This window comes from Phoca vitulina, unplaced genomic scaffold (genome assembly GCF_004348235.1).
Source record: "Phoca vitulina isolate PV1807 unplaced genomic scaffold, GSC_HSeal_1.0 scaffold7, whole genome shotgun sequence".
Lineage (NCBI taxonomy): Eukaryota > Metazoa > Chordata > Mammalia > Carnivora > Phocidae > Phoca > Phoca vitulina.
The window spans coordinates 54,650,532-54,663,806 of NW_022589710.1; the positions used below are offsets into that span (position 1 = coordinate 54,650,532).

The following is a 13,275-nucleotide window of genomic DNA, read 5'->3' on the forward strand; positions in this document are numbered from 1 at the left end:
ATATGGTATTTCTCTTTCTCTGACTGACTTAATTTTGCTAAGCATCATACCAAAAGGGCACATCTTTTTAAACGACCTTATCAGTCCCTATCTTGTATTTGTTTATTTATAACTAGAAAGGGTTTCGTGTGTTTGCCCTCAAATTGTATTAGTTACTCAGTCACTTGTGTCATCTTGAAACAAGATGTGACCAGTTGGATTTGTAGGTGATCATCATTATTGATTCAGTGGATTCAACAGTGTGCCTTGCACTTTTCTATTTGGATATGCAAATGGATATTTAAGAGAAGGTACTGATTGGGATGTAAAATTCACAGTATGATCACTGAGGGTGAGGGTAACAGTATGGTTTTCCTTTGAAGATCAGATAATTGAATCATGTTCTTTTCTTGAATACCTTCTCAACTAAATTATTGTCACTTAAAACATCACATTATGCCAACTCCTGCCTCTGGTCATTTGGTCCCAGGCACATTGTTCTTGACGGGCAAAGAGTTAGATCAGCACTTCATCCATTAGGACCCTTAACTGACTTTTTTCTCTTTGCTTTCCTACAACAGATTGCAGATTGAGCTTAACCAAGAAGTTCAGAGTCTGATCAACGCTGAACTGATCTACAACACGAGAAGGGAGTTCCAGTTCTGCCTGCCCAGTTGGGTCCCTGATGACCGCTGATAACTTGGCTTCACTCATTGCCTGTGTGGAAAATTCTCCCTATTGAATTTTTTTTTTTTTTTTTCACATGGAGGACAGTAACAAAGAAGACAACATAGGCTGATAAAACCAGAGACCACAGGAGAATTCTTTTACCACAGGCCTTTGAGACTTTTCCTCTAGTTGGAGTTCTGGACTTTAACAGAACCCTGTCCAGTCATTTTGGTTTTGTTATATATATATATATATATATATATTTTTTTTTTTTTTTTTTTTTCCTCTTTTTACTTTCCCCACCACCTTGTATTTTGTTTCTGTACTTCAGAAATGGGCCTACAGACCACACAGTGGCCCAGCCATGGGGCTTTTTTCCTGAAATCTTGGCTTCTCATCTCCCTGGGGCTCTACTCACAAGTGTCAAAAATCTTAGCGTGCCCTAGTGTATGCCGCTGCGATAGGAACTTTGTCTACTGTAATGAGCGAAGCTTGACCTCAGTGCCTCTTGGGATCCCGGAGGGCGTAACCGTACTCTACCTCCACGACAACCAAATTAATAATGCTGGATTTCCTGCAGAACTGCACAACGTCCGGTCCGTGCACACGGTCTACCTTTATGGCAACCAATTGGATGAATTCCCCATGAACCTTCCCAAGAACGTCAAAGTTCTCCATTTGCAGGAAAACAACATTCAGACCATTTCACGGGCCGCTCTGGCCCAGCTCTTGAAGCTCGAGGAGCTTCACCTGGATGACAACTCGATATCCACAGTGGGGGTGGAAGACGGGGCCTTCCGGGAGGCTATTAGCCTCAAACTGTTGTTTCTATCCAAGAATCACCTGAGCAGTGTGCCTGTGGGGCTTCCTGTGGATTTGCAAGAGCTGAGAGTGGATGAAAATCGAATTGCTGTCATATCAGACATGGCCTTTCAGAACCTCACGAGCTTGGAGCGTCTGATTGTGGACGGCAACCTCCTGACCAACAAGGGCATTGCCGAGGGCACCTTCAGCCATCTCACCAAGCTCAAGGAATTTTCAATTGTTCGGAATTCACTCTCCCACCCCCCTCCCGATCTCCCAGGCACACATCTGATCAGGCTTTACCTGCAGGACAACCAGATCAACCACATCCCTTTGACAGCCTTCTCAAATCTGCGCAAGCTAGAACGGCTGGATATATCCAACAACCAACTGCGCATGCTGACTCAAGGGGTCTTTGATAATCTCTCCAACCTGAAGCAGCTCACTGCTCGGAATAACCCCTGGTTTTGTGACTGCAGCATTAAATGGATCACGGAATGGCTCAAATACATCCCTTCATCTCTCAACGTGCGAGGTTTCATGTGCCAAGGGCCTGAGCAAGTCCGGGGGATGGCTGTCAGGGAGCTGAATATGAATCTTTTGTCCTGCCCCACCACGACCCCTGGGCTGCCTGTCTTTACCCCGGCCCCAAGTACAGCCTCTCCAATGACTCAGCCCCCCACCCTCTCTGTCCCTACCCCCAGCAGAAGCTATACACCCCTGACTCCCACCACCGCCAGACTGCCTACAATTCCTGACTGGGATGGCAGAGAAAGAGTGACACCTCCTATTTCTGAACGGATCCAACTCTCTATCCATTTTGTGAACGACACGTCCATTCAAGTCAGCTGGCTCTCTCTCTTTACTGTGATGGCGTACAAACTCACATGGGTGAAAATGGGCCACAGTTTAGTAGGGGGCATCGTCCAGGAACGCATAGTCAGCGGTGAGAAGCAGCACTTGAGCCTGGTTAACCTAGAGCCCCGATCCACCTATCGGATTTGTTTGGTGCCCCTGGATGCTTTTAACTACCGAGCTGTGGAAGATACCATTTGTTCTGAGGCCACCACCCATGCCTCCTATTTGAACAATGGTAGCAATACTGCTTCCAGCCATGAGCAGACGACTTCCCACAGCATGGGCTCCCCTTTCCTGCTGGCAGGCCTGATCGGGGGCGCAGTGATATTCGTGCTCGTGGTCTTGCTCAGTGTCTTTTGCTGGCACATGCACAAAAAGGGGCGCTACACGTCCCAGAAGTGGAAATACAACCGGGGCCGGCGGAAAGACGACTATTGCGAGGCAGGCACCAAGAAGGACAATTCCATCCTGGAGATGACCGAAACCAGCTTTCAGATCGTCTCCTTAAATAACGATCAGCTCCTTAAAGGAGATTTCAGACTGCAGCCCATTTACACCCCAAATGGGGGCATTAATTACACAGACTGCCATATCCCCAACAACATGCGATACTGCAACAGCAGTGTTCCAGATCTGGAGCACTGCCACACGTGACCGCCAGAGGCCCGGCGTCAGGAAGGCGGACAGTGAGACTCTGGCGACCACACACGTGTGTACACAGAGAGACACGCAAATTACATTTGATAAACGTTACCCAGATGCATTTGTGCATTTGAATACTCTGTAATTTATACGGTGTACTATATAATGGGATTTAAAAAAAAAAAGTGCTATCTTTTCTATTTCAAGTTAATTACAAACAGTTTTGTAACTCCTTGCTTTTTAAATCTTAAAAAAAAAATAGTCGCTGAAGTACTGTACAGGGTTGTACAATGAGAACCCAACGCCAAGGCAAAAGACGGAGTGATTCTTCCTCATGATGCACATTAACCATTTTGCTGTGGAAGCTGTCAGAATAAATTCCTTTCTTACAGTCGGTGGTCAGATGAAAGGGCAGATTAGAATGAACTCATCAGGGTAGGCTAAGTGATGTGGGTAAAACAAGAAATGGCCCAGATACCTTCATGCTATTTCTGCACTTCCTGATCTGGAAGAGAAGTTAAAAATCTCGAAATATCAGAAAGGAGGTAGTTACCCTGATTTGACCCAAAGCAGAAAATATAGAAAAGCATCACGAGGAAGCCCGTTCCTGTAAGATAAGTTAACCCAACCCGGCAGAATCCAGCAAGTGACATGTTTGGAAAAGAACTTCAAACCCGGGCATTGGCTTTCTGACCAGGAGCTTAAAAATCACTCCTCATGCTTCCCTGATTCTATGTGATAACAGAGTTAGAGACTTGAGTCTGATTTCGGTCATCTTCAGGGACAGGTAGGATGTTCCAGCAAGAAAACTCCCTTTAAAAGTGTTACTATTCAAATCATATGTCAGGTTGAATCACATTCAACAGAGATATATTCTAGAATACTTTTTTAGAAGAGGCTAATAAAATAACGGGAAGAATTATATTGAATGGAATTATTTTTGATAATGAGAATTATTTGGGTTAGATTCACTGCAGCTATGTCAACATGATATTTAGACCAACAAGAGATTAGTGTTTGGAATATACTAAACTTGTTATTTAAAAACTATTGATACCATTTAGACAAAAACAAGTGATCAGCAGTTCTGCTCTACTTTATCAAATGACTGTGTTAGTATCATGTTGAAATAGCTTGAATTAATATCTTTATCCCCTCGCAAATTTGTCTTCCAATCACCTCACATATATTTTCGTAATTAGCTGTTTATGCTACATTTGTTTGTTTGTTTTTTCCCACTCTGCTTAAAATTTGAAAGAAGATTTTGGATGCCAGTTTTGGTTGCACAAAATATCCGTATATACTTATACACTTTAAAATGTATAGTAATTTTCAGTGTTAATAATTCTATGGGAACACATCAAAGCTGGCTGAAATAATGTATTTTTTTTTTTTTAAGCAATACTGAGTTTCCACCTTGGACTGACTTTGATCCTGTTCCATTTTTGAAATTTCATTTATTCCTTTTCAGTCTTGGATGTTCCTCTTCTTTGGGAATCATAGAGGGATAATCAATCTTTTATTAACAGGATAACATGAAAAATGAACAAGTCAGGGAACATAGGCTTGTTCCCCTAATCTTGGCAGAGTGGGGCATAGAGCAGAGGGCATAGAGAAGGGAGGAATGTCTGTGCTTAACTCTAGATATTTTGGAAGCAATGCCCATCTTCACAAACTATGTATAATTTACTCCTTTTCATCCCTTAGATGTAGAAGGGCTATCGATTGCATACATTATCTAAAAAACACACACCCTTGGAAAATTCCTTTTAAAGTCAAATTTCACCATGTTGCATATTTCCTTTACCACTGGCCATTTTTTAGGGACCTATGAAGTTAATGTCACAATCATTTTTGCTTTTCTCTCTCTCTCTCACTTTTAACAAAATAGAACTGTGATGTGTCTTTGTAAGAGTTTAGGTATAAAATGCTATGCAAGTTTTTTCTTTATAGTAAGAGCTTTATTTTCTTTAATAATGTACCCCCAACTTATATGTTTTAATCTCCCTTGTCCCTCAGAATAAGCAGAAAATATAACTGAAGTTATAATGTTGTAGAAGCAAGAATCGAAACCGCAGTTGAGCTGAAATTAGCTATGCATTAATTTGAATTAATTCTAAAGTGACTTAGGTTTCCATTTTAGTATATTAGCTAGCAAATTTTGGCTGTTGCTTTTTTAAAGCTAATTCCACACAGCGAAGGGACAAGACAGTCTGTGAAGGTGATCAGCGTAACAGTAAGCCATGTAACGTTCAGGACAATGACATGGGGTTTTGTGTACTTAACTGGATAATTCCCTTCCACTGTGCTCTTCCCCTTGGCTGTGTAGATAAAACTCTGTGTTCAAATGATGGTACTTTGATTTTTGAGGGTTTTTTTCTCTTTTATCCACAAAATAATCATTCTCATTTATTTCTATTGCGTGTATAACCCCGGCGTGATATTTGGCTGCTGAAACGTTTTTGCTTTGGGCCAAGAAGACCAATGTTGGAGAGGTTTCTATGACGTCTTATGGGATTCCTAGAATTATTTGGGGCTTAACTGGTACAATGAAGACCTAGTCACTTGAAATGATTCCTTTGCTAGAAGATGTTCCAGAAAACATAGAATGTAGTTAATATGTTTCACTTTGATCTTGCACATAATGTGGCAGAGATTGCTAAATCTAAGGTCAATCTCCCATTTGTCATAACATACCCGGGGCTCTCACTTACAGCAGGATAGAAAGCACGTCACGGGATTTGTAATGTCTTATGTGTCTTAGGAAAACTGCTGAATAACCAACCATCAGTGTTGGATTAGGCTTTGACTGGCATTTTCAGTCACGGGAATGTGTTCTACTCTGTACTTTAGCCTCTCTTGCTGTCATTGGTTCGTATTTTGAGATTAGTCAAGAGTCACAGTTGAAAGTGCTGGCCAAGTCTGTGAACAAAGCCATACATAAGCGACTGGCTTATAAAGAGCTTGATACCATTTGACCAAGCAAGGTGATCAGATAATACACAGCCACTTTCAGAGCTAGGGAACTGTCACTGTGCAGAAACAATTCTAAAAGGAAAAGGTATAGCCATGATCACACAGATGTTATTGATCATTATTCATACCTAGGGTTGTCATTAATACCTATTTGTTTGGGGAAATGTGCTTGAACAGAGAGAGGCTCTGGGCTTCCCTCAAAAATGCATTAACAGCTCATCGCAAAAGACAGTCACGGGCAGAGACAAAAAGTGTGTTTCCCTGCCTAATTTCCCTGTGTGAGAAGTGGAAAACATTCTATCCCATGAGAAATAATGCAATTTCTAGTTATCTGGATGTTCACTGAAAATATATTAGATATGTTCCCTGAGGTAAAAACAAAAACAAACAAACAAAAAAAAACAAACAAAAAAAAAAACTGTGATATGACTAGTCTGGCAAAATTATTAATGAAGTAGCTAATTCTAAGACTCCATTTCTTATCAGTGCAGATCATGATGGTCTTAGTCATTTCACAAGATCACAGCTTACTTCCCCTCTGTGGAGAACCAGCTCTGCATGTAGCCAGCAGGACACCCAGTCCAAACATAAGTTACGGGGAACAGTTGCTGCGTTAGTTTGGGGAACATCAGCTGGAGAGCTCAGTGTAACTTTTGACCACGAAGTGGTTAATTTCCATTGACATCTTTGTTTATAGCATTTTTCGGGAACCTACAACAAGGAGACATTACTTTAGGACATGAGAAGAATGGTTTTGCCCATGATTTTCCTGCTTCATGGGCAAGCTAAGCAGTTTCATTGTGCCCCAAAGGGAAAGAGATACAGACACAAAACAAAACACTCTCCTAGTTCTTAATCTTTGTCAAAACTGGCCTGATATTCTTTTTTTTTTTTTTTTTTTTTAAGTCAAAATACTAATGAAGAATGCTATAGCTTACACCCTTCTCTGATTTCTTCAGCAGGGTCAAAAGACAATTGCTGGCAATGGGAATGTTTGTCACAGATTGTGGGGAGAAAGATTTGTACATGTATGATACTGTTGTTATAACAGATCAGATTCTTGTGCTATAGTTTTCATTTTTCTTTTTCTAGTGGCACATCCACCAGAAGAGCACAAAGCAAGGCCATTGCAACAGGCATTTTTAAACTAGCATGAAACACACACACACGTGCACACATACACACAAACACACACACCGAGGCATTTATAAAGATATCCATAGGATGTAAGATTTATAATCTTTTTGAGGCAAGGTGAAAATATCGCCACTGTCTGTCCTTCCTAGGACCAGTATATATTCACTGAAAGTTAATCCCGATGATTTGTTATTGTTTGAACCATATGTTGATTTGCTTCTGGTTTATGTTTAGTGTGTTCTCACTGACAAGGGACTGCAAGGGCCTGGAAGATTCTGCATTACACATCCGCTGAGACCTACCATGTCGTACACTTTGTTAACTACAAACTTCACTTTACACCATACAGTACCTTGTTGATATATTCAGTAAAAGCTTATTTTAAAAGAAAACCACATTGCGTTTATCTGAGTAAGTTCATTGGGTTACAGGCAATACTTGTGTTGTTAATGTTAAAAAGAAATGTGGGATGCTTCCTGATGATGCAGGGATGAAGAAAGTAGTAGGATTTTTCCTTTTCTCCTACCTTGAAGACAACTTGTGTTTTTTAAGGTCATTTGATCCTTTTTGTGTGAGGGGTTTATATGACATCTTCATGTTCTTTTCTATTTCCCAACTAGATTTTGTGTTTCTATGAATATCTTTTCATTATACACACATACATCAAGCATATTGTTTTGTATTTGTGAAATCTGTGTTGTTTAGGATAGAGATAAATACCAATGTAGTTACCCAATCAGAATCGTCTTTTTCCCTATTTCAAAACATAAGCTATCAGTTTTAAATGTCAATTTTCCTTACGAATTCTCATGGTACATTTCTACTGCAGATTTCTTTATAGCTCATCCACCCATACTTCCAATGAACATTCATGAAAATGTATCTATTCATATGTTCCAGTTCAACTCAGATTAATCTCACAGTTTGCCAGAGCCCTTTCTCTAACTCTTCTTGGCCATTTCACTAATAATGTATTTGACAAAGATTAAATCAGGAAATAAAATCATGACACTTCAGTTAACTAGTGTTAATTATTTGTAGACTCTCTATTGGAAAATTAAGTATGAAAGACAGTGGTAACAGGTGATTGATATTACACTTGGGAGATTTTATGTCAAGTAATGTCCAGGCAACTCTTAGTTACTTTTACCAAGAATTACAGACCTTACTCTGTGAAGACCAGACCCTTAGTCAAGGAATACAATTCATTAAAGAAGAAAGTTTATTAAAATCCTTCTACTTTGTTCCAGGCACCTGGCTGAGTTCGGAAGTTTCATAGAAGGATAAAATACAGTCTTAGGCAAGTCAATCATATCGTCTACTTCCCTGTGTTCCTAAAGAAATCTGTCCATTCAAAGTATTTACTCCTCATCTACTTTCCACAGAGTACTATGTTAGATTCTTCTGGGGATTCGGAGAAAAATATGACTCTGCTGCTAAGGAGCTCATAGATCATGCAATAAGCTCATTTTCTAACACATACCAGAGTCTCAGAGACTGTGTAATGACTTTACATTCTCTTAAACTCAACAGAGTGTCTAAGGCGACAAAAAAAAAAAAAAAATATGTACTTCTTGGTAAATTTGATGATGCATTTGTTGTATATATTAGATGATCTTGGTGTTTAATAGATAACACAAAGTGGTAGTGCACTGATAAAATTAGAATTGAATTTGAATTAAATTTTCTAACATATACTACGTGATTGAACATTTAGGAATTGTATTTGGTAATTAGACTTGCAACCTTAAATTTCCATTGGGCACCTGAATATAAATTAATCTAAAACAAGAATAATGGCACATTACAATTATTGAGCACCTATGTAAGAACATATTTAGAATGCTTTGATACATGTGGTCACATTTTGTCTTTAACCATGTAAGGTACTTTATCATCATTTTTCAGATTGTAAAACTCAGCTTCCCGAGAAGTATAGTGATTGGTCCATGATCACAAAACCTGTAAATGACAAGAGTCGGAATTAACCCTAAACGTGACTCTTAGACTCTTAACGATTTCCTGTCTCTTAATAAATTGACTAGCTTTAAGACTGAGTAGGCTTCAAGACAACTTCTTTGTCAATGGTTAAAATTTGTGATGATGGAGATATCACAACTTCACTCAGTGGATGCATATATCAATTATTGTTCATGACAAATCAAGGAATCATTCTAAAAACCTGAAAATATCTGTCTTTTAAATCCCTTGGTTACCCATCCTTTTTTTTTTTTTTTAATAGAAATTCTATGTTTGTTAGTATTGGGTGGCTGCACATTTATCTGATTTGAAAGCTTTGGTTGGAATCAAGATATACTTAAACCCACAGGGTGAGCTGAAAGAACTATTAAAAGGACTTGAGTCAGGTTATTTTTAGTAATGAATTTGTTTCATACTTGAGAGGTTGCTCGAAGTATTTTGTAGATCCAGCTGAAGATGCTCATATGTCAGAATCTATTAGGGCCTTAGCAAACTGGCTTCTGGATTTACGCCTTTTTTTTTTTTTTCATAGCACAAATAGAAAACGTGTGCTTTAGAGGATATTATAGGAGCTTTGTTTTCATTAGTTATACCGAAAGTTAAGGATAAAGAATTTGTAATAATACACTCTAAAACAGATGCCTTTTTAGCACACACACCAACTGATGAACCCATTTGCCCATTTTCTTGGTATGAAGTCTAAACTAAATGAAAATTTTATTACATCCTTAAGGAGATTCTGATCACTTCAGTGACATAATCAACTTCCATATCGGGTCAATCTATCCTTAAGCAAATATAAAATTGCGCTGGTTGAGAGTCTGCTAAACTTCCTGATTTGGGTAGTAGGGGCCTTTGTTAGTTTCATTTTGTTTTCATTCTACAGATATTTGCTGAGGTCTGGTAAGTTTTCCTGAATAAGACTGTTTTCCAGGACAGTAAATTTTGCATCACTGAAAATTTTCCCTGGAAGTTACTGGCATTCAATACACGGGCTGGGCTTTTCCCACTTTTTTGCTTTCTTTAAGCGCTCACACTCTTACGTTTAAATAATCTGGCAACATTTCTACTTCCAATACTTGTAAGATTTCATGAATGTATTTTCTTCTCTCAGTTTCCAAACTCTGACATGGTTAAGACCCTCCCGTGGTCTCTGGTCCACTTACACCTTTCCTATACACTGTGGGACAAAGGATAATGATCTGTAAAGAATGCCTGATTGTGACACTGTCTTTGTGTCCATTGCCATGACTTTAAGAGAGAATTCAAACTCTTTGTATGATGTATATGTCATATATACATTGCTCTCTGACATTCCTTACCAGTATGTCCTCCTTGTTCATTATGTGCTCTAGAAATAGATCCATATTTGATATGAACAGAGTCTATTTCCAAGGAACCTCCACTCCTTCAGACTGCTATAGTTTTGCTGAAGGTCTTTTATTCTATGACATTGACTTTCTCCTTTGCTTAGTGACCTGTTCCTTCCTCAAGATACAACTCAAGTGCCCCCCCTTCAGGAAGTTTCTCAAATCATATCTGTCAATTCTCTGAGCCCTCTGTGCAGCTAGTAAAGCTTTAAAATATTTTTATTTACGGCATCTGTATGTTGTGGTTTTTCATGGATCTGTTTCATGCCTATGCTCCAAGCGCCCTGGAGACAGAGGACATATACTCTGTCAATTGTTGTATCTCATCCAGTGCTGAGTATAGCGTCCACTTTGGCAGGTGTTTAGTACCTGCTTTTGGGTAAACTGTGAATAGAACGCATGGGACCCTGCTGTGATATCAGACTCCCTGTGGGGTCAGGCTTACCCAAACAGCAGCAGCTCGAATAATAGCTACCTTGTCAATCTTCTATGGCTAGGTGCCTTTTTAAAAAGCCTCAGAATGTTCTGTGGAGTTCTGGATTTGTAGAATTAACCTTGCTCAAATGCCACAATATGCACTTTATAAGAATAAACAAAACATACATTTTCTAAAAAAAAAAAAACCTCTTGTTTACCCATGACAATTTCTATAGAAATTGTTGTTTTCATGATTATTTGGTGACCACATATTTATCTGATTTGAAAGCTTTATTACAAAATCAGGATATGTCTACACCCACAAGGAAGGCTGAGAGAACTATCCAAATGATTTGAAGAACATACCTTTTTATATTTTACAGACAACCTAAAAGCTCTGAACCAACTTGCAGAAAGGCATATAAAGAGATACCTCGATGAATTGTCTTACAACAAAATGTCATCGTCACAAGAAGTACCCAAAGTATGGGTAGACATAAAGTCAAAATAAAACATTTTGACAGTTTGCTAGTAGTCAGGATGAATTTTTCACATGTAAAACGCAGAAGTGGATTATTATTTTTTTGTTTCCATCAGCAATACCAAACGGGACAGCCATTATTCACTGTGTCATATCTTATATCTAAAATATGGCATGTATCATTTAGAGGTTCACATCGTATTATCTTAGTTATTTGCTACAAGAATAAGTAGTTCTCTTCTAGAAATGATATTCCCATAAAGAAGGAGGCAGGGGAGGTGGTAGTTAATAAGAACTCAGACTTCAAACAGGCTGACTTATTTTGGAAAACTATCTCTGCCCATTGGCCTTGTTAATAACTTATACTTTATGGTCACCAGTTTCTTTGACCTGAAATAGAGGTAGTGAAGCCGGACACGTATGGAGGATGGAGAGCAGTTGGCAATGTCTCAGACTCGAGCAAGCATTGAGTACATGGCGTTGAGCACCACGTATTTTTCCAGACAAACCTCATTTGCGAGCACAGGGTGACATATTGCCAACTTTATATGAAGAGACCAAACTTTGTGAGTATTAAGATCAGAATTATATGTAAGAGTTATCTATTCAAAAGTAATTAGCATCCCAAATTCCACGTAACTGCTTACAACCATTATCAATACAAGTCTGACAGGGGTTTTTCCATTTTCCCTATTCTTTTCTTTTTCTTTTTTTTTTTTTTTTTTCTGGAAAAGTTGGGGAAAAGGAGGTGCCATCAGGTAGCACAGAACCCTACCAGGTCTTCTATCTCATGACGGATGGGACCACTGAGCAGCACTGTTGAATGGAAAAAAGAATAGACTTCTTTGTAGTGTAGCTAACACATTTCCTTTCTGATCTTCAGAACACATATATATGGGATTATTGCTAAAAGTTAATTCAGGAGTATCAAATGCACTCTAGGATGGAGTGCTCAGAAAACATTGGGAAATTAAAACATTAAAAGTCAAGATAATAACATTCTGTTCAGGAATCTATAATGTTAAATAGCAAAGTCTTATTTCATTTTACTCTATTACCAACCATAAGATCTACAGCTGCACTTGGTTGGCAGCTAGTGGGGTTGGTAGACACCAACTGGAAGAGCATTTTAATGGTTTTGCAATGCAGATGCGATCGTTTACCAGCTGTCAATGAGGTAATCAATGATTTGCAGTCAATGCCATTCTTAATTTTGTAATCTAGTTGTAATTACCAGGCATGCATCCTCTTCAGATAGGTCATGTTTTTTCCTCCTGTTCACTTTCTGTCAATGATAGTTAAAATAGTCTCAAAGCAGCTCACTCACTGGGGTCCATATTAGCATTATTTTCCTTTTTATCCTGCCATTCCTCACTTAATAAGTGAAGGAGATGAGATATTCAGATGCTAGGGGGGAAAATACATTCTCTTCTAGTTCTTGAGTGGAGAGTTTAATTGGTTTCAGGGCAGTTATTCGGCAGGTATAAATCAATACTGGCATTCCCGTGGTATAGAGCCAATTTCTCTTCTCTTCTCTTTGGGTTGTTTTGATAGATTGCCCCCCAGCTCTTTCTATTGTTAAATATTTTACATATTGGCCTCATTAGTTGAAATACAGTGCATTCCACTGGTGTATCTGGAATAAGCGGGAACCAGTGCTTTGCAATGAAGGCCAATCACCTCTGACAGAGAACAGCAGTTTCTATATAGAATATTGTATGGGGGCTAAATTACTGAACATGAGGAATCCCTCTGAGTCTGAGTTCAAAGCTGTCCAGAGCTAGAGTTACCCTTGCTCCGGTCCATACTAACCTTGGGCCTTGAGCATATTTATGCTTCAGTTTCCTTTTTTGTCCATGGGGTAATTACAATACTTACCTCAGCAGCAATCATCCAGCACAGGGCCTGACACATACTCAATGTCAGGTACTTTCTGAAAATATATGGAGTTAATGTCCAGAA

The 13,275-nt window shown here is 39.0% G+C and overlaps 1 protein-coding gene across 6 annotated transcripts in view; it reads left to right on the forward strand.

Annotated features, from left to right (window-relative positions):
- The window catches only part of FLRT2 (fibronectin leucine rich transmembrane protein 2), a 98,278-nt gene extending 87,242 nt beyond the window's left edge, over positions 1-11,036 (forward strand). For all 6 annotated transcript variants that reach the window (XM_032405710.1, XM_032405713.1, XM_032405711.1 and 3 more), the window contains exon 2: positions 561-11,036. In XM_032405710.1, coding sequence (XP_032261601.1) covers positions 982-2,964 — 1,983 coding nt within the window. In that variant the 5' untranslated portion in view covers positions 561-981 and the 3' untranslated portion in view covers positions 2,965-11,036. The remainder of the gene's footprint in view (positions 1-560) is intronic.
- The last annotated feature ends 2,239 nt before the right edge of the window (positions 11,037-13,275 follow it).